Here is a 22,709-nt window from a genome sequence, read left to right on the forward strand (position 1 = left end):
CAGAAAGCCTGAAAAAAAAGATCAAACAGCCCCACATCACTGCATGTTATTCGGGAGGGTTTTAAAAAAATCCTTGTTGCTCATCCAAATACAATCTCCAGCATATTCAGTTGTCAGACACAACTGGAACTTCAAACAGAACGGGTTTCTGTGGTCAGCTGAAACTAAAACCCATATGGGTTGATGCAAACAGGGATACAAAGTGCTGGACCTTTAATGTTGTGGACCTGTTTTTCTGTCGGAGGTCTTGGACATCTTGTCCAGAGACTTCAGATACATGGCATCATGGATTCTATCAAATGCCAACAGATAAAAAATCTAAACCTGACTGACTGTTAGAAATCTTACAATGGGCTGTGGCTGGATCTTCCAGCAGGACAATGATCCAAAACAAATGCCAAAGTCAACACAAAAATGTGTCACTGAACACAAAATGAAACTTCTGCAAAGGCTGTCCCAGTTCCCTGACCTGAACCCTATTAAAAATGAGTGGGGTAAACTGAAGAGAAGAAGCACCAACATGGAGCTGGGAATCTGAAGGATCTGGAGAGATTCTGTATGAAGAAATGCTCTCTGATCTCTTGTCAGGTGTTTTCCAAACTCATCAGACATTATCGGAGAAAACTCAGAGCTGTTAATTTGGGGAAAAGGACATTGCAATAATTGGGTGCCAATAATTGTGGCCAATGTGAACTAGAGAAAAACATTTCTTTCTCCACTTTCTATTGATTTACTTCAATGATAGGTAAGAATCATGATTTTTTTTGAACAGGCACCTTTGCTCATATTTACCAAGGGTGCCAATATTAGTGGAGGGCACTGTATTACGTGTAATTTATTGTTTGTACCATAAGATCTTGATTAAATAATGCTTTATCAAGAGAAAAAACCTATATATGACTTGTTTTGTTGTTAACTGTTATAAAAGAAAATAGAAAACAATTAAAAATTAAATGAAATAAAAAAAGAAGAAAATATTATGTTACTTTCATGAAGCTGAAAACTCAACCATGAGCTAAATATGCACTCCTGAGACTTCAGATAGCATTACAAATTTCTCGGATGGTTGCCTTGCATTCTCAAGAAAGACCTGAAGGTCTATTATTGCACCATTAGGTGGAGCTATTTTCCTGCCACACAGTTTTGCACTCCTACTACTCTTCCAGTACACAACACCACAGTGATTTGAATGCATCAAGCATGAATCAAACATTAGTGTGTGGGTGAAAATACTGTATGAATATTGTAAATAATATTTTGGATCTTGAACAGGAGAGCAAAATTTTCTGCTTCTGCAATTTTCTCAAGCGTTCTCTGAATGAAAACATAGCTGAAACCAAACCATTATCTATTGTGTTGCAAATGGCTCTGCCCTGAAGCTCTGCTAAATTCTGAGTGGATGAGAAAAGCACAAGGTTTTAAATGTTGCATGCAGATGCGATGTGTTTCCCGCCCTGCACGACGTTTACACTTCACGGCTTAATTCCAAATAACCTCCTTTAGATTGATCAAAATGTGTTTATGTCAGAAGAGATAAAAACATTCAGCTGAATCCTATTTCCCTCTGCGCTAATAGCACCATTACAAGCCTGTGTCTGTTTTTCTTGTACTGGATAATTATGTGCAAAAGCCTCTTCATTAGACACGGCTGAGAATAATTAAACAGACAGGTCTTTGGATAGGTCTTTTTTGCATGTGGTAGAATGATTTCAATTATGAATGCAAATAACCACATGCTTCAAGAAAGTTGATAAAGCACACAGCCAGTGAAATATGGTCGAAACATTACAGGTTTCAACAACATTACATTTCCAGGAGTCTCACATTTAACCCAAACTGCAATTTAAAAAAGGAAATTGCAATTTAAAAAGAAAAAAATATGAAAAGGAAATTGCAATTAAAAAAAATCTAAATATGCTCAAATTTCAAATAACGTAGCAAAGCTGCACAGTGATTTGCTTATACTTCCAGTTCGGATTTGTGTAGAAGATACATATCAGGGTTCCACCCAGCTGAAATCACGCTAACAAGCAGTGCAGCATGTATTATACAGTGCATCGCCACTGCATGATCCAACCTGACACTTTGGGAGCTGAGAGCCAGTTTGAGACTAACTCTGCTGGTATCATTTATTGAGAGCCTGAAGCATCTCAGTAGCAGTTCGGCTGCCATCTCCTCTCATCCATACTCCCTCGTCTCACAGGGACCCACACTTCAGTGCTCTGTGTATTGCTGTCTAATGATTGCTGTTATTTTAATGAGTCCACGGATCACATAACTTGATTGTGCAGTGAAACTAGTCTAAGGTAACAGATAATAAAAAATCAGAGTAGGCTTGTCCTGAAAAGAGGGTGATGATTATTTGATCAATGTATTTCCTGCCCTGCTGTTGTTTGCGCCTGCACTCGAGTGATGTCATGTTTAAACCCCCTCTGCATGTGTTTGTGGGTGTGTGACTAATATGCAAAGCGCGGTATGCATGCTATATGTGCTTGTGACGAAGCTGGCATTTGTTCTTTTGGAGCATACAATCAATGACTCATTATATTTTCACTCAAGAATTGCTATTAAATGAAAGGATTACTCCACTTCCAGAATAAAAATGTCCTGATAATTTACTCACCCCCATGTCATCCAAGATATTCATGTCTTTCTTTCTTCAGTCACAAAGAAATTAAGTTTTTGAGGAAAACATTCTAGGATTTTTCTCCATATAGTGGACTTCAATGGTGCTCAATGGCTTGAAAGTTAAAAATGCAGTTTCAATGCAGCTTCAAAGGGCTCTAAACGATCCCAGCCGAGGAATAAGGGTTTAATTTAGTGAAACAATCGGTTATTTTCTTAAATAATTAATAATTATACACTTTTTAACCACAAATGCTGGTCTTGTCTAGCTCTGCGATGTGCATGCGTACACTGTGCACACTGGTTCAAGACAGTCAGGGCATATCAAAAAACTCCCATCTAATTTTCTCCTCCAACTTCAAAATCACCCTACGTTGCTGTTTTACCTCTTTTTGTAAAGGGCGGTTGATCTTATTTGCATGTTCACTTTGTAAACGCTGGGTCATTACGTCTGCAGCCATGTAGGACGATTTAAAAGATGGAGGACAAAAAAATGACATGGGAGTTTTTTGACATACCCTAACAGTATTGTAAATAACTGATCGTTTTGCTAAATAAGACCCTTATTCCTCGGCTGGGATCAGGTAGAGCCCTTTGAAGCTGCACTGAAACTGCATTTTTAACTTTCAAGCCGTTGAACACCATTGAAGTCCACTATACGGAGAAAAATCTTAGAATGTTTTCCTCAAAAAAAAGTAATTTCTTTGCATCCGAAAAAAGAGACATGAACATCTTGGATAAAATGGGTGTGAGTAAATTATCAGGAAACTTTTAATTTGGGAGTGGAGAAAACAACAGAAAAACCATCACAGAACCATCACAGAAAATTCTAACGGTTTCCTTTACAAATACCGTTACAAACATTACAAACCATTAACTTTTAACCACTAAAAATGGTTTTCTGTAGTGTGTTTTGGGACATATTCCATTAGGATTTATTGGTTTTAACAAGCCACCAATAGAAGGTGACCAATTACCAGTAGAGACCAACAGTCCCTTTATAACCAGTAAAACCACTACAAATTTTGTGATGGTGTTTATTGTTTTTTTGTTTTAGCAGGGTAAACCTTTTAAATGTCACAACTATTTACCAAAAAACAACTACAGCACTTCGAATTATCATATTTTACAGTGCACTGAGTCATATCTCAGTTTGAGAAAACATCAGTGCACTTGCCAACAGCAAACTTGATAAATAATAACCTACAGGTACAAGGCTGGTTCTTGCTGTACCCAAACAAGACTTCAAGAATCAAGAATCAAAATTCTACGCATGTCTGACTTAAGTTGCAGTTTTTCCATCCCTGATAATAAGTGATGTCTTCCCAGGCACCAGTAATGATGTAATCTAAATGCAACATCAAACGAGTCATTCCTTTTTTCCGTCATACAAGAATACATATATTATTTCTATATTTGATTTAATCTTTCTTTATAGAAGAAGCTTTCATATGTTCGATTTATCTTATAAAACGCTGTTTTCATAATTGTAAGTTACTGGGTTTTGAAAAACAACACTTGCACCTCAAGCCGGAGATGCTTGTTTCCTTGGTAACTGGGGTCTCGTTGAATTTCTCCATTGCACTTGAACGCGCCTGTTCTGGAGCTATCTACGGGTGATAGATGGAGACAAGCTCCCATTGATTATTTTTCATGAGAAAAAGCATCCCTCTGTGTTTTAAATGAAGGGAAAACAAGTCTATTGACAGTTCGGCATGTAAACGATGATTATAATGAATGTATGAGAATGACACGGATTTGTCGGTTTGTCATAAACAGATTTTTCCAAAGACGCAAGCAGGGCTACATTAACTTGCAATGTGTCATATTCCAGGAAACTAACAACTAAATGTCATCGAAAGATTAATGTGAACGCATACATGACTCAATAAAGCAGTTTGTTTGTGTATTTTAAATACCAGTTGCCTCCTTTTGAGAAAATTCTGGACAAGTGATGAACAAAAATACATGTTATGAAGAAACCATCGTCTTTCGATCTATTTTACACACCATTTGTACAACATTTCACATAAAACTAATACGCACATCTTTCTGGTTTCGTGTGACTTACACGTTAACGTTAGAAAATCCGTCCAATTAGTTCAATCACACGGTACTGTGATGACCTGAGATTTTCCACGCATAAACGCAAATGTTTTGAAGTCTATTCGACCGTGACAGCTCCGTGATATCAGGCGTAATCTGAGAGTGCGCGCGCATCAGTGCGCGGGCACAGTTCTCAGCACCAAGGACAGCGTCTCTCACAGAGCATCAGGTCACCCTTGACAAAACCTTGACTACGATTCATTCACTGCAAGAGCGGGAGAAGTGAACGCAGATGACTACAACATTCCTGCAAAACTGATTTTCCACCTTCTCCCGACAGAAAGAGAGCATATGTGAGGCGACTATCAACAGGAGCGAGCATCATTTTCTACGAAGGCGTGTTGACACGCTTCTTGAATATGAACGGGCTTCGTAAGTGAAGCCCATTCCTCCGCGGGGTAGACTGAGGTGATCGCATTCCAGTGCTGCTGGAGAGGACGCAGTGAGAGCGGATATCTGTCTAATCAACGGACATCGACACGCATCCTCCACGGGGCACTCAGCTTGACTCCACTGCCATCCAGGGCAAAATGCGTTTGGTTCTGTTCGCCTTTCTCATCTCGTGCTCCTGTGCGAGAGGCGGATGCGAACCCAAGACTGTGAACATCGGGGCTGTCCTGAGCCAGAAGAGATACGAACAAGTGTTCAAAGACGCTGTCACCCAAGCTAACAACATATACGGCAAAGATAAGTTCAAGATGAACGCGATTTCAGTCACCCATAAGCCAAACGCCATCCAGATGGCACTCTCCGTATGTGAGGATCTCATCTCTAACCAGGTAACACTCGCAAACCAGTCAACTCATACGAATACTCAGAAAACGCATTTTGAAAATAAAATCATAAAAAATAAAAGAGATACATAAAAGTGCGATGTCACACCGTGCTGAATTTAACGTTTGATTTTTAAGAAACATTAAAAAAAACAGTAATATATTATATATTTAGATCTGTTTATCTATCTTAATAATGACTATGTTATATTTTATTATATTAGTAGCCTAATATTTAAAAACGCTACCAATTCTGTTGACTTATTTGGAAGTGCAAAGTCACCAAGTCTCAGAATCTATCTATCTATCTATCTATCATATTAGTTTACCGTTTCAGATGATCTTGTGAATTAAAATTTTATATAGCAGTATTTTAAAGTAGTTAACATTAAACATATGTTATCAGATTACTTAAATCAAGCTTTCACTTTAATTAATTAATTGATATATTTATTTATATATTTACATTTTTATATAGTTGTTGTTCGTACGAAGTGTGTCGGGAAGACGCGAATACATATTTTCCAGAATCATAAACGTGCATTCATTCACGGAAAGGCATTTTCAGCCTTTATTTAGTAACTTTGTATTCTGCAAAGGCAAATGCTGTTGTGAATCTCGACTTTAGAGTATGTTGCACATAAGAAAACATTCAACAGGATCCGGGTCCATTTTGACCTTACCGATGAGTGAGAACATTGTTGTGATGGGAAGGTTTGTAAGGCTGTGCTCAGAGATTCCAAGAACTGAGTCAGAAATAATGCAAAGTACATGGGATATCTGACAACCTGTGATTCATGTGGAGTCATATAAATATAAATTCAAGCACAAGTAAAACGTTTAAGGTAACATCACTGACCCCTCTACGAGGCGCCATGGCATCACAGCTGGCCCACCGCCTCTATTTTAATGAAAAACGTAAAACGAGGCCAACATGGCGCCAGCGTCGTAGATAACAGCTGCTTTGTTATGCGAGGAAAGCTCTAGCAAATTATTACACGGCTGTGGAGGCACAGATTATGGACTTCAACGCTGTAACACGGATTACCATCCAAGTCACACCCGTCTAACAGACGCTCGCACGCGCAGATTCAAACGTGCACATGCTGTTCATGACAACCAACAAGCAAACTGCTGATGTTGGATCAACACTTTGACATTTCACTGTCAGTTGGCTCCTCCAGCAAGGTTAAAGAATTGCTTTACATTTTACAGATGCGTCAGTAACACATATAGGTTACAAACTAAAACTGTTCTGTGTTGTGTATAACCCTCAACATTGGGAAAATGTTGGTTATTTCAATGGAAAAGAAACATGCTACAGTAAAAACATGACGTTAACTGCAAGTTACCTTAACATATAAATTATAAAGCAAAACAATGTATATGTGTTTAACAGAACAGGACATACTGTGAGATTATTGTAAAATGTTTTTGTAAAAGATTTAAATGTTTGTTTCTTACCATTTTTGCTATCAACATTATTGATAGTGATAATCTAGTCAGCTGGACAATTAAACTCACTGACTGTACCTATGGCTACACACATCAAATAAGTAAATACGTGTCAAGAAATATTCATTTTAAATTTCTTGTAATTGTAATTGTACCTGTATTCCACCATATTCCACAGCCGTTTGTAAATTTGATGGGTCTAGCTTCCGGTCTTGGTTGCCAGGTTTTCACAACATGACCCGCCCAGTTGCTACTCAAAACTAGACCAAAACTAGGAGAAGGAGCGTTTAGGGGCGTTGTCTGGGTTCCCCTGGTACAGTTTGTATTCCAGGGGCTAAATATAACGTTATTGGGGTCGCTTCATTGACTTCACTTTCCCGCCGGGACACGCGGGATATCGTCACGATGTCGTCATATCGTCCAGCTGAAAAACGTATATAGTTTTTGTCAGTGTTTATTCAAAAACATCCAGTTATGCAGATGGTACATATTTAGCTTATGGCTTGTCAATACGACTTACTACAATACAATAGGATATTATTTTGCTGCACAATTCAACACATTAACATGAAATGATAACTACAAATCCGTGTTTCGCTGCCTGGAGACCATTTGTTTCTTTGAATTGCAGCGATTAATTTGCATATCTTTTCGGCAGCTTTCAGCAGTCTGTAAAAATATACCTCAGATTTCTTGTCAAATCTCTTTGTACAGTCAATCGAAAGGCTCGATCTGGTTTTAGAGGTGTTTTGTGTGTTCTGTCGCAGCATTCGCGTTGAAACCAATGCTGCCACTGATTTTTTGGCCACTCAGTGGGCGGAGCCGCAGCCACTCCAGCTGACGGTGACGTCACATGCAAACTTCTGCAAAACAAACAATCAATTATACAGGAGAATCCACAAAACAGGAGATAGGGCCGATTGCAGAACAGCAGAACCATACGTCACAGCAGTCACACGGCAGCAACGCTGCGGCAGCAGGCTCAGACGGTAGTGGGCGGAGTCTCCGTCGCAGATCGGAAAAGGGTGAAAATAGCAATAAGTGATCAACTTATATTTTTTCTTGTCCTTTTCTTATTTTTAATGTTGTTATTGTTATTTGAAGAAAAAATAAAAATAATTATGAACACCAGAATTTGCTCTACTTATCTTTGTGGAGCGTTTCAAAGTTAAAGCTGTTAATGTTAAGTCCGTATTATGTATATGAGTGCTCGCGCCTGTTTATATATACACATATATAGATACACGAAATTACTATTAACCGTAAGATACAGTTACACTATTAACTGTAAGATACGATATGTGTGTGTGTGTGTGTGTGTGTGTATGTATGCATGTACATACATACATACAGTATATTACAGTTAATAGTGTAACTGTATCTTACGGTTAATAGTAATTTCGTGTATGTATATATGTGTATATATAAACAGGCGCGAGCACTCATATACATAATACGGACTTAACATTAACAGCTTTAACTTTGAAACGCTCCACAAAGATAAGTAGAGCAAATTCTGGTGTTCATAATTATTTTTATTTTTTCTTCAAATAACAATAACAACATTAAAAGATAAGTAGAGCAAATTCTGGTGTTCATAATTATTTTTATTTTTTCTTCAAATAACAATAACAACATTAAAAATAAGAAAAGGACAAGAAAAAATATAAGTTGATCACTTATTGCTATTTTCACCCTTTTCCGATCTGCGACGGAGACTCCGCCCACTACCGTCTGAGCCTGCTGCCGCAGCGTTGCTGCCGTGTGACTGCTGTGACGTATGGTTCTGCTGTTCTGCAATCAGTCATTATTGTGCAAAACAGTCGGCCTACGAACAAGATGAATAGTGTCTGATTTGATTTCCTCTGAGATAATTTTCACTACAATCAATACGTGAAACGTATGGCGCAAGATGGCGCAAGATGCATATGAGCGCGTGATATTAAAGACTGCGTCCATATCATCAAAAAATATTGCCCGATAGTGCTAGAAGGGATACAGCTCCGACCGGAAACTAACAATGAAATTAATTGTTCTACCTATTAGATTGTGTTTTATTAACGTCTACACCTACCCCAACCATAAACTTAGCCCTTACTATAATACAAAAACAGTATTATTGTTGTACAGTGTAAAAACAAACAAACAAACAAACAAAAAACGTTAGATTGATGTGCACATGCCCAGTAGCCAGAGTTGTCTCCTAGCCTTTCCCTAGTGCATTGCGAAGTGGACTACACTTCACTCCATATTAAGTGAGATTTCTAAACGCAGAAGCATCTATGTTTAGTTCAGGCCCTACACACTGTATAGTTAAGAAGAGTACATGGATACATCACTTCACAAAAGCAAAGAAGGAAATTTACCAACCTTTCATCACGAATGAGTGTTCTTGGTGACGTTGCAGTGTATTCCAAATTAACGTATTTCAGCAAACGAATTTTGGCAGATATGACCTGTTCAGTGAGCTTAGCAGTAAACACATAGGGACCCTTTGAATTTGCACCGCAGACGCCGCAATTGACCAATCAGAAGCTAATAAGTCATGTAATAATGTGATTAAATTACATTTCATGTTGTTAATTAATGTTCATGGTGTTCTTTGTTAGCTTAGTGTTTTTTGTTCAGTTGGACTGATATGGTCTTATGGTTATCAATATTTTTCTATTACAGATTTTAGTAGGTCAAGTAGGTTTGTAGATTCCTGTCCTCACTATGATCTTCATGTCTTCAGGTGTATGCGATCTTGGTCAGCCACCCACCCCAGTCCAACGACCATCTGACTCCCACCCCGGTGTCCTACACAGCTGGCTTTTACCGTATCCCTGTAGTGGGCCTCACCACCCGCATGTCCATCTACTCGGATAAGGTAAGTGTGGGTGACTAAGTACAGCTGGCTTATGACTCAGTATATTTCAGACAGAAATTCGACTTGCATTTCACTGCAGATGTCATCTGCCCTGTTCTTCATTCACCTTTGTAAATATGGTTTGCTTGGAGTTTTGTGAAAGTGTGAAAACCTTTTCTCCAGTATATAGCGTCCACTCCATGATGATTTTCTATTCCTCCTCCAGAGCAGAATAATGTGATAAATGTTTACTCGTCTTCAGTTCTAGTGTGGTCATTTTTTAGACCTTTAATTAAAAACTCTCATAAATACTGCATATAGCATTATGATCGATTGACTCTTTTAGGTTCACTTATACTTCACTTATGGCATCTTGGCACGCTAAGAAGTGATGTTTGGACCCGTCTGTAAATTAATTACAGTTAAAGTGATTAAATCCTAATGAACTGAAATTGCCTCGGGCCTTTGAGATTCACTAGTTCTTCCTCCCCCAACTGTCCATCTAGAGCATCCACCTCTCCTTCCTGCGCACGGTGCCACCCTATTCCCACCAAGCCCAAGTGTGGTTTGACATGATGCGTGAGTTCCAGTGGAATCACATCATCCTGATCGTGAGCGATGACCACGAGGGCAGAGCGGCACAGAAAAGACTGGAAACCCTGCTGGAAGAAAGGGAGACGAAGGTGAGATGCGTGGGCTGCCGACTCGCACGTCCCAGCGTGTAAATGACCGTGTGTGTGTGTAAGTCAGCGTGTTCCTGTAATTAATATCTCAGAGGTCCTCTATGTATGTTAAATGTTTCCTTTTTTCTGTTGTGTAAACACATTTCTTTCCATTGGCTAACATTATTTATGCCAGAGGCATCAGCAGCGTCTTAAGTGGTTTATCTGCAAAACTTTGTACTTTTCTACTCATCTCACATTGCTTTTTTACCATAGTCAGATTCTCCTATTTGTCTATCCACAACAGGAGCAAAATGAGGGACTTAGCCTGGGGCTGTGCAAAAAATCAACAGCAAGGGGATTTGGTTGCTTCGAGTTTCTGTGAGAATTTCTTCCCAGCAACAGACTGTGACTGATTTATTAGAGTGTTCTCTGTGTGCAGCTTTGTGCTGTTCAATATTGAACATTATGTAAGAAAGCATTTCGCAATAAATTCAAAGATAAAGGTAGTTACGCACCATGTGAGCAATAAACCTCATCAACTTTTGCATTTGTTCATGTATGCTTATAATAAAAAAGATGCATATGCAGTGTCTAAATCAGAACAAAATAATGAATTTAATTCAGTAAAAAGAGACGTTTCTTCGAAATCTGAATCCATTAGCATGGCGCTGCATTTTTAGGACACCCGCAATGCCGTTGCAATGTCATTTTCAGTAATGGCAGCCCCAAGGCCAGCTGTTTTTATATGCACATTCTCAGACTGTTTTGGGAATCAGTAGAAGGGCTCATGAAAGTCTTTCGGCTGTGTCTGATATTGCAACAAAACTATTGTCCACACGGTTGGATGGCTGCATATTAAAGCTGTATTTTGAAGCCATTATGATAAACAAGAAAAACAATAGTTTTTCTCAGCACGCTGTGAGTTTAGGGGACAAACAGGCTTTTTAACTCTCAATATTATTCTGCATTTTTATAGTAGAAAATACAAATAAATCATAAAAAATGTTACATAAATACAAATATGTATTAAATGCATAAAAAGCAGAGTTTTACTCTTTAATTTTACTTGTGCTCTGCAAAAGCAACAAATGCTTGACAGACAAACAGAAAAATATAGGTATCCAGATTCTGTGGCTCTGAAAAATGTGCATTATCTTGATAGAGTGCTTGAAACATTTTATTTGAGGCCATATGTCTGGACAGACATGTCTTGTGGCAGCAGCTCGCTGCGCTTCGTGGACTGTAGCTGATGTTCTTTTACGCTAGATTGACAAAGAAATTTAAATTGATTGATGGGATTAGCTTGCGCTTGAATGTACTGCACAATTAACAAACAGCAGTGCGATATAACGAAATAGAGTTCAGAAGACATTAGCATTTATTATTAATTGTGGAGCACATTCAGGGCAAGTGTTTTAATTAAATGCGAGTGAAAAGGTTAAATTAAAATGAAATATTATGAAAAGAATTAAAGGTGGAGAAGTCATTGAAATAACAGAGTAAATTGAGTAGATTGAGGCCGTATGCAAGGATAGATAAGGTTGTCTGCTCCATGTAGTCTTTGTTGATGTTTTTGCAAGCCCCAGGATTAGAGTTTCCCAATTTGAAGCAGAAAAGTGGAGATTTGTTGGAATGCTTTACTGCGCACCATTTATAACTGTTTATAATATTCTGTGTCTGCATATTTTCTCTGTGCACATTATTCATCAGAGTAAAAACAGGAACTATGAAAACCTCGACCAACTGTCCTTTGACAACAAGCGAGGACCCAAGGTATATTTGCATGGTCAATGCACGCCGCCCAAAAGTTATCTGAAAGTAGCCACTAGAAAGCAGTCAAACAATCAACAAACCGATTCCAGAGATCCTTATCCTGCCAGCACGTCTATTTATTTGTTTGGATTCTTTTTATGATTTCAATCGAGAATGGGTTATTTTTTCTGTTAAAGCGTATACAAAAACTCGCTCCCCCACCTCTCACTTTTTTATTTTTGTATAAAGGAATGCATGTATTGAAGCCAGCAAGATTGCAAGTCTATTCTTTTGACACAGTGCGTGGAGATCTGGTCGTGTGGGACAGGCACTATCCAGATGTTACTCCCACCTTTCTGCAGCATTTCTTCCTTTTTTGTTGTTTTTTTTTTTTTGGTTTTGGTTGGGAAAGAAGCCACCACCACCACCACCTTCCTTCACCTGTTTTTTGCTTTCCGGTTGCATCAATCTTCTTCTCCCTCTTCCTCTAACATGCACGTTTTTCCTTGGAATCTTGATTCCCTTGAGTTTGCATGTGAAAATGCAGAACTTTTTTACCTGCTCCAAGCTTACTTAAGTTTTTTTCATTTCAGCAGATTATCTCAGAAACTTTTTTTTACTTCATTTTTTTCAAATCCCCTCCCCCCCTCCAAAAAAAAAAAGAAAGAAAAAAAGAGAAAAGGAAAAAAAAAAACGCAAGCGCTCAAAGAGCATGGTTCATGGTGGGGATGAGTCAACTACTTGACTAATGTTGTGTCCTAATCCCAGGCAGAGAAAGTGCTCCTGTTCAGCCAAGACACAAATCTGACGGCTCTGCTCCAGGAAGCCAAAGAGCTAGAGGCCCGAGTTATCATTCTGTCTGCAAGGTGAGTTAATCTCCACTGTTTAACCCATCACCGCTAATCGCTAATGTTACTGAATATTACATGTTGCCAGCCAAGAGACTGGCAAAGCTTGGGTTGGAGAATTCTGAAAAGATATTTGTTCTACTGATTAATTCAGTTGGAATTTCGATCGAATTGGTCACATCTCAGAGGAAATTTAAACTGATTTTGAATTAAAATGGATTGAAATGATAGGACTATTATTGGAATGATTTACTAAATTGCAAGTCAAAGAAATTCTGGTAGAGCATTCTGGGAAATAAAGTGTTCTCTCCTGGGGCTGTATTACAAAAACATTCTAGCTTAGAATCCTATCTGTTAGTAAGGAAATCAAACTTTTTCACATCAAGTTAAATATAAAGATAGGAAGTTTCTGTAATATAGCCCCTGGTCCACACAAATTCATTTGTCAAATAAACTGTAATAATATAATATAATATAATAATATAAAATATTATATAAGTCGAAATGGACATCTTTATGTTGCCAAATTGAGCTTTTCCAGTAGATTTCAATTTAAGGAAATAACAATTTTTTATTTTTTTTTTTTAAAAATATACTTAAATTTAGAATCCAAAATCATGTTCGGTTAAAAAAGTTTTAGATTCAGAAATTAATCAGAATTTAAAAGACATTCTCAGTGTACTGCGTGTATTTGAAAAGTGAACAATTTCAGTAAGTTTATACATTAAAAGCATCAAAATTCACTTTTACATGTTGTTTTAACAAAAATGTGTGTTGGCAGTGTGTGTACACAACCACCCTATAATGATAAAAATCGACCCAGTGGTTTTTATTTAAAGGAGAAGTTCACTTCCACAACAAAAATTTACCGATAATTTACTCACCCCCTTGTCATCCAGGATGTTCATGTCTTTTTTTCTTCAGTCGACAATAAATTATGTTTCTCGAGGGAAGAAATTCAGGAATTATCTTCATATAATGGACTTCAATGGTGCCCCGATTTTGAACGTCCAAAATGTAGTTTAAATGCAGCTTCAAATGGCTCTAAATGATCCTAGCTGAGGAAGAAGGGTCTTATCTAGCAAAACGATCGGTCATTTTCAAAACAAATTAACAATTTTTATACTTTTTAACCCTGAAACGCTCGTCTTGTCTAAGACTGTGTGAACTGTGCTCAATACAGTCAATACAGTTAGGGTATGTTGTTTTTCCCCAACTTCAAAATCGTTATTGCTAGATAAGACCATTAGGATCATTTAGGAAAGGAAAGGAAAGGAAAGGAAAGGAAAGGAAAGGAAAGGAAAGGAAAGGAAAGGACTTGTGGCCAAGTGTGGTGACCCATACTCGGAATTTGTGCTCTGCATTTAACCCATCCAAGTGCACACACACAGTAGTGAGAAGTGATCAAACACACACACACACCGTGAACACACACCTGGAGCAGTGGCCATACTGCTATTGCTGCGGAACCCGGGGAGCAGTTGGGCGATTGGTTTAGAGCTATTTAGAGCTATTTGAAGCTGCATTTCAACTACGGTTTGGACGTTAAAAATCAGCGCACCATTGAAGTCCATGATATGAAGTTAATTCCTGAATTTCTTTCCTCAAGAAACATAATTTCTTGTCGACTGAGGAAAGAAAGACAAGAACATCTTGGATGACAAGGGGGTGAGTAAATTATCTGTAAATGTTTGTTCTGGAAGTGAACTTCTCCTTTAATCCCTAAAAATAATTTCCCCTTTTTTCAAATCAGGCCATTCTCAGCTACTTGTCTGTGTGACGTCACACGGACCAAGGCCACTCTTATGACAGTTGATTGACATGGCTGTCTTACCTTAGACCTGCCCTGACTGAGCTGTAACAGTCCGACCGCAATTGTTTCAACGCCGGAGTAGGGACGTAGAGAAGAATGGCTCCTAAGCAATTGAGGCGTTTTGTTGTTGGATGTAATAATGAACATAGTAGTCGTCATTTACTCCCGACATCTGAGTCACCGAAGACACATTTATGTTCGCGCAAATCATTCGTAATCCAGCATTACTTACAGCAAAAGTGGGTATATAAGGTTTTTTTTATGAATCTTTTTAATCGCCTTACCGAATAACGTGCTAGTTAGCAAGTTTCACAGCTAAATGCAGCTAAAGTAAACAGTTTCTCAGAGCATGGCTCATCACCCCATAGAAGAGAGGGGCGGGGTGAGCAGAGCTCATTTGCATTTAAAGTAACATGCAACAAAACAGGTCGATGTCTGCAGAGCTGAAGGTAAAAAGGTGGTTGTTTTACAGTACCACTGAGAAATTTTACCAAAGTATGTTATAGACCTTTCATTAAGACCCTAAAGAATCATATCAACTTGTGGAAAATGGGCATCCGATGACCCCTTTAAAATATTAAAAATAATAGCAAATGAATCTAAAATGATGTCCAGCTTCAGTACAAACACTTCATAAGGTATTTTCTGTTTAAATGAGCAAACATGTAATTTGTTAGCAAGAGATTGCCTCAAAATGTCAAACAGTTTCTCTGTCCTTCATGAGTCACTCATAATCATGCCCACACAGAATATGCAGACAGACTTGGGGGGAAATCTGAGGCATTCTGAGTAACATGACAAAATGTGATTTACACTCCTGCTGGTGACTACAAACATATTTAACATATGTGTAGAATAGCTGATAGTCTTTTTGCACTCACAGGTTGCATGTGGGCTTGCTCGTAACAGTAAAATTGGAGGTGTTTACTCCAATTACTCAAGTCTCTTACTACCAATCTCTATCCAATCACAGTGAAGACGAAGCCGCGGCCATTTACAAAGCGGCCCGCCAGCTCAATATGACAGGCTCTGGTTATGTGTGGCTGGTTGGCGAAAGGGAGATGTCTGGTAAAGCACTGAGTGAAGCCCCAGATGGTATGTACTTTTCATCCTCTAAATTTCCATGCGCTCGTTCTCTCTCTCTCTGTCTCTCTCTCTCTCCCAGGCTTTTTAACAGACTGAACATGTTTGCCTTTTAAGCTTTTTATACGATTACGATTTGCAATCCCCACCGACGAATCAGTGTCTGTGCTGTACTTGCGTGTTTAAACGTTTAAACATCTTCATGTTTAAAGGTTTTAAACACAGTGATTCTTTACTCATTGTACTGTGCTTTATGTCTAATGTTTAATTTGTTTCATTTTTGAGTGTTTGTCCTTTCTTTCAGTAGACAACAAATGATGCAATAGAGAGTTGTGGTAATCCATATTGGTTTGAATGTGCATACATTTTTAAGGTTTGGCTGTCATGAGTTTATTTATAAGTGGTGCTTTGCTACCTCCACATTGAGGTGTGGATACGATGGTAAGCGACAACCGCATTTCTTTGTTCCTGGCTTCTTTATATACACATCCGTGTTCAACTTCACGCCATTCTGCTCAGTGCTGACCCCGTCCTAACCCCCCATGACTTTCACAGTCCTTCTGTCTGTCTTGAGACAATTTGTCGCTCATATGCAATGCACGTTTGTTTCTCTCTCTGGCAATGTGTGCATTTCTTGATTACGAGTACGCCTTGACGTGCTCTTGAAGTGACAGTCGTGTTGTGAGGCATTGGCCAACACCATGTAATGTTGTCAACTGGGCAGGCTTGCTCGGCCTTCAGCTTATCAATGGCAAGAACGAGTCGGCGCACATCTACGATGCCGTGGCTGTGGTGGCCCAGTCCATTCAGGAGCTCTTTGAGAAGGAGAATATCACAGAGCCTCCTCGAGGCTGTGTTGGCAATACAAACATCTGGAAGACTGGCCCACTCTTCAAACGGTGAGGCCAGGGATGAGCGCTGGCTAGCATTTGCTAGCTTTCCAACCAACCATCCATTTGCTGTCATGCATTATCATACATTACCACTGGTCTGGCACTGACAAGAGTGGAAGCTTTCACACCACAAACATTGAAATCGCTAGCATTTGGCTTCTAAAACCATGCCTTGAATAACAGAGTGCAAGGAGACACACCAAGCCTGTTAAGTTGTTGATTACATTGGCCTTGTGTAATTTGGTGGCACCAATTTGCATTTGAGACCCAATTTGAGACCCTTACAGGTGTCATTTCTGTTCTCCCGTGTCTGTGCCTGCACATTATACGTGCCATCCCACCCCACATGACACCCCAAAACTCTTCCCTAGTTAGTCGTAATGTCTTTCCCTAAGACATACCTGCATCTCCCATCTCTGAATTTCTGGTAAACTTCCATTACTTCCAGTCATCGTCAATGTCTTCCTTTGTGTTTAAATGAGCATTTTGTGCCTTTTCTAAAAAACCTCCCTCTGGTGTACTAGAGTGCTGATGTCATCCAAGTATCCAGATGGCCTGACAGGCCGCGTGGAGTTTAATGATGACGGAGACAGGAGGTTCGCCCACTACAGCATTCTGAACTACCAGAAAACCCGGCTGGTGCAAGTGGGCGTCTACAATGGCTCGCAAGTATGAAATCGGCTCAGTCTTTTTAATGAGCTGTCCTTCTGCTCTACACATTTGCTATTTTAACAGTTTGGACAGTAGCAAACTGTAATTTTATTGTAACACTTTACAGTAAGGTTACAGTATGTACGTGTCATGAACCATCAATAAACAAGTTTTTTTATAGCATTTTTTATTAAGGAAATGTTTAATTTATTAGTGTACTATTAGCATTTTAATTATATGATTGTTTTTACAATATCCCTATGTAAATTAATATACAGTTAAGGTCAAAAGTTTCCATACACCTTGAAGAATCTGCAAAATGTGAATTATTTCACCAAAATAAGAGGGATCATACAAAATGCATGTTATTTTTTATTTAATACTGACTTGAATGAGAAGACGTTTACATATAGTCCACAAGAGAATATAATAGTTGAATTTATAAAAATGCTCTTAAAGCATTGTTTTTCCTTCTGAAGCATCAGTGAACGTTTGAACCTTATAGTTGCATATGAGTCCCTCAGTTGCTCTCAGTGTGAAAAGATGGATCTCAAAATCATACAGTCATTGTTGAAAAGGGTTCAAATACATGAAATGCTGAAAAACTAAAGAATTTGTGGGACCTGAAGGATTTTTCTGAAGAACAGTGGGCAGATTAACTGTTCAGGACTCGTGAACAACTATCACTAAACAACAACAACAACAACAAAAAACACAGCTGTGGATCATTCAGGTAACAACACAGTATTAAGCATCAAGCGTATGTAAACTTTTTAACAGGGTCATTTTTATAAATTCAACTATTATTTTCTCTTGTGGAGTATATGTAAACGTCTTTTATGTGAAATATCTTATTCAGGTAAGTACTAAATAAAAAAAGAAACTGCATTTTGTATGATCCCTCTTATTTTGGTAAAATAATTAACATTTTGCAGATTCTACAAGGTGTATGTAAACTTTTGACCTCAACTGTATAGTAATGGAAATTACTGACAGTTATTGACAGGAATACATTTTGTTCCAGGTTGTAATGAACACTCAGAGGAAGATAATTTGGCCAGGAGGAGAAACTGAAAAGCCAAAAGGATACCAGATGTCAACCAGATTAAAGGTACTTTATTGCAAGGCTTTTTATGCATCCATTTTTTTCTCTAAACAAAAAATTTAAATGAAAATTGCATTGACATTCAGTTTTCTTGTTTCTTTGGTAGATTGTCACCATTCATCAAGAGCCCTTTGTCTATGTGAAACCAACACTACGAGATGGAACATGTAAGGAAGAATACACTGTAAATGGAGTCCTGATCAAAAAAGTGATCTGCACTGGCCCTAATGAGACCATTCCAGGTAGGCATTATGTATTATATGCAGTTTGTTGGACTACAGTTGTGCTCTCTCCAGATCTGACTGGCTTGTGTAACTCTCTAGGTCGCCCCATAGTGCCTCAGTGCTGCTATGGGTTCTGCATTGACCTTTTGATCAAACTTGCAAAGACAATGAACTTCACCTATGAAGTGCATCTAGTGGCTGATGGCAAATTTGGCACTCAGGAGCGTGTGAGTAATATGATAACTTTATTGATTTTTCACCTGCCTGAAGCTTTGCATGTCTTTTCCAAGGTCATGCAACTAGGCCTGTCTGCGCATTCTGGGCAGAGGTCTTTCTTCACAGATGCTGTTAAGAATCTGCTGAAATATACATTAAGTAAAGTGCATTTAGGTATGACAAATTTCTTACCGTTATCTCCCTGCTACCAGGTAAATAACAGCAACAAGAAGGAGTGGAATGGCATGATGGGAGAGCTCCTGAGTGGCTTGGCAGATATGATCGTGGCTCCACTTACAATCAACAATGAACGAGCCCAGTACATAGAGTTCTCGAAACCATTTAAGTACCAAGGGCTCACAATACTTGTCAAAAAGGTGAGCCTCAAATGACCTACAGGTCATCATTTGAATGTACAGACTTTAAAGGGACAGATCATTCAAAATTTGAACATTTTTTTCATCCATACAATGAAAATCAATGGTATCCAGTGTCCAGGACCCCACTGACTTTCATGGGCAAATAAAGATAGTTCTTCAAAATAATTTTTCTGTTTCACATAAGAAAAAAAGTCATACAGGTTTGCAATAATATGAAGTTGAATAAATGATGGGAGAATTTTCATTTTGAATGAATCATCCCTTTGAAACGGCATTATTCCCCGAGACCAATGAGGGAAAAAAATGAAAGATCTGGAGTCAGTTTCATTTCAGTTTTCAACATCAAGTTTCAAATAAAGTATCTGAAATGTAATTAATTTGGGAGGAAATCCTCTGAGAACATGATTTTCTGGGACAGAAATAGTATTACAGTTTCTTAATTTAATTGAATTCCCTGAAGTGGGCTTATCTCTGTACTGAGAAAATGCTGTGATAAACCAATTGACTCTGGAGTACAGTGAAATCTATTAATACACCTCTGACCAGTGTAGATGTAGACTCCATTTGATGCTCCATATGGCGATGCATGTGGCAGTGTGGGTGGTGTTTGTTGGATTGGATAAAGCTGTGTTGTTTTGCAGGAAATACCACGCAGTACACTGGACTCGTTCATGCAGCCTTTTCAGAGCACTCTGTGGTTACTGGTGGGTCTATCGGTCCATGTTGTGGCGGTGATGCTCTACCTATTAGACCGTTTCAGGTAAAGGACAATATTCGCTACATGCATGACACATTAATGGGATAGTTTAACCAGAAATATTAATTCTGTCATCATTAACTCACCTTTATGTCATTCAAAAGCTGTATGTTTTGTTATTAATAACACAAAAGAAGATATTTTGTATAGAAGCCCAAAAAAAATGTGATTTTATTTTATTTTATTGCGATTTTTTAAAAAAAATCTCACAATTCTGACTTTTTTTCAGAATTTCATGATATGAACTCACAATTGTGAGAAATAAAGTTAGAATTGTGAGATAAAAACTTACAATTCTGACTTTTTTCTCGCAATTGCAAATTTAAATCTCACAACTCTGACTTTTCTCAGAATTGAGAGATGTAAACTTGCAATTGCGAGTTAAAAAGTTTAATTTTGATGGGAAATAAAGACTCATATGTTCTCAGAATTGTAAGCTTATATCTCACAATTCTGGCTTAACTCACAATTCTAAGAAAAAGTCAGATTTGTGAGTTTATATCTATTATATACTGAGGAAAAAACTGAAAAATAAAAAATAAAGTCAGAATTGCAACTTTATTTATCAGAATGGCAAGTTTATGTCTCGCAATTCTGACTTTATAACTTGCAGTTGCAAGCTTATATCACACAATTCTGAGAATAAAAGTCAGAATTTGTGAGTATATTTCACGTAATTCTGACTTCATTTCTCACAATTAAAAAAAAAAAAAGTCAGAATTGTGAGATAAAAAGTTCCAATTACCTTCTTAAAGAAATTTATTCAGTGGCGGAAATGGGCTTCCATAATTTTGGAAATGTTTTGTCTATACAAAATGTAAAAAAAAAGAAAATTATGAAGAAAATGGCATGAAGGTGACAGGATTTTCATTTTCAGGTGAACTATCACTTTAAAACTCATTTTTTGATAGATGTAGGAATGGCTGAACACAGATATTTTATCTTGAGAATATTGTAGCTTGAGAATGCACAAAGAATGTAGCATGATATTACGAAAGTTTGCAGAAGATCTCAGAAGTTTGGCTGAAGATTTACAACATTTTCTGGATGCAGTTTAAAAGCAGCTGTCTCTGACTGATATGCACTTTGCTGTGCAGCCCGTTTGGAAGGTTTAAAGTAAATAGTGAAGAGGAAGAAGAAGATGCCCTCACCTTATCCTCTGCTATGTGGTTCTCCTGGGGTGTACTTCTGAACTCCGGCATTGGAGAAGGTACACATCAGCATTAAGATTATTATTCAGTCTATTGGTGCCGTGAGGTGGAAATATTGCTGACTCCATGTTTGATTGATTTTGCAGTAAATCATCATTTTCTTTATCGCTCTCACCTCTCCGCTTATGTTCACAGGTGCCCCTCGGAGCTTTTCAGCAAGGATTTTAGGTATGGTGTGGGCTGGTTTTGCTATGATTATAGTTGCATCCTATACTGCCAATTTGGCAGCCTTCCTAGTGCTGGATCGGCCTGAGGAGCGCATTACCGGCATCAACGACCCTAGGGTGAGCACTAAATATGAAGCAGCTTTGCATGTTATACAACAGAATATCAAATAAGACTCTAAATTACCGTGCACTGAGATTTCACATTTCACACTCTATAAAAAACACCACATATAATTAAGCACGACGAGAACACGTAATTACGGGTCATTTGTTCGTAAAGGTTATTTTTATATGCCTTGTTTCATCATAACAACCTATGTCAGTTCTGTCATGTGGGCTGAAAATTTACAAAGGACTTAAACATTTGAAAAAAAAAATATTTAATGATATTTTCTAATCTAAAATGAGATTTTCATTGATAAATTTACAATTGTGTTATACTTAGAGTTGTAGGTGCACAGAAGTATGAACATTTTTAGGTCACGCTTACCTTGGTTTGCCTCTATTCCCACAGCCATTTACCTCTCAGAAATAGTTAATGTAAATGCAGAAACAAAAAAGTCCATATTTTTGATTTGCAGACACCAAACACCAGTTTACTTTAATTATTCAGCATGTTTTGCATAAATGTATCTCGCGTGGCATTTATCACAGTTCCCAGACCGTCCCACTGTAACCTTGTTTTCTAGCTGCGAAACCCATCAGACAAGTTCATCTACGCCACAGTGAAGCAGAGCTCTGTGGACATTTACTTCCGGCGCCAAGTTGAGCTAAGCACCATGTACCGCCACATGGAAAAGCACAACTACGAGAGCGCCGCTGAAGCCATCCAGGCCGTGCGAGACAAGTCAGTCAACAAGAGTTTCCACCGCTTTTACAACCATTTTTGTTTGTTGTGTCCCAACAGGTTTATTGGAAGCTGTTGTTTTAAATCTTAAAAAGCACAAGATTCAAACACTCTCTTAGGGGCTGGGCATAAATATCGTTGCCAGGAATTGGGCAGGAGAAAGCTAAATTACCAGTTAGTATAAAGGGTGACACATACTCCGCTCCCCTCAGTGAGTGTGCGAAGAGCAGAGAGAGGCTAAACCCCTGTTAGAGTGATTCAGTACAGTATTGATGCTGAATACAAAGCAG

General features: G+C 38.3%; 1 protein-coding gene across 6 annotated transcripts in view; it reads left to right on the plus strand.

Moving 5' to 3' along the window:
- The first annotated feature begins 4,735 nt into the window (after positions 1–4,735).
- The window catches only part of grin1b (glutamate receptor, ionotropic, N-methyl D-aspartate 1b), a 31,581-nt gene continuing 13,607 nt past the window's right edge, over positions 4,736–22,709 (plus strand). The window contains exons 1-16 of one of the 6 annotated variants that reach the window (XM_051109070.1): positions 4,791–5,510; positions 9,694–9,828; positions 10,314–10,490; positions 12,183–12,245; positions 12,993–13,090; positions 15,859–15,980; positions 16,693–16,867; positions 17,386–17,530; positions 18,537–18,623; positions 18,724–18,859; positions 18,941–19,068; positions 19,270–19,434; positions 20,079–20,197; positions 21,292–21,404; positions 21,541–21,689; positions 22,262–22,419. In XM_051109070.1, the coding sequence (XP_050965027.1) occupies positions 5,262–5,510; positions 9,694–9,828; positions 10,314–10,490; positions 12,183–12,245; positions 12,993–13,090; positions 15,859–15,980; positions 16,693–16,867; positions 17,386–17,530; positions 18,537–18,623; positions 18,724–18,859; positions 18,941–19,068; positions 19,270–19,434; positions 20,079–20,197; positions 21,292–21,404; positions 21,541–21,689; positions 22,262–22,419 (2,219 nt within the window). In that variant the 5' untranslated portion in view covers positions 4,791–5,261. Of the gene's footprint in view, positions 5,511–9,693; positions 9,829–10,313; positions 10,491–12,182; positions 12,246–12,992; positions 13,091–15,858; positions 15,981–16,692; positions 16,868–17,385; positions 17,531–18,536; positions 18,624–18,723; positions 19,069–19,269; positions 19,435–20,078; positions 20,198–21,291; positions 21,405–21,540; positions 21,690–22,261; positions 22,420–22,709 lie in introns of all 6 variants that reach the window. The other 5 variants (XM_051109073.1, XM_051109069.1, XM_051109071.1 and 2 more) reach the window with 5 other exon arrangements.

The sequence above is a fragment of the Labeo rohita genome, chromosome 5, assembly GCF_022985175.1.
Source record: "Labeo rohita strain BAU-BD-2019 chromosome 5, IGBB_LRoh.1.0, whole genome shotgun sequence".
Taxonomy (NCBI): domain Eukaryota; kingdom Metazoa; phylum Chordata; class Actinopteri; order Cypriniformes; family Cyprinidae; genus Labeo; species Labeo rohita.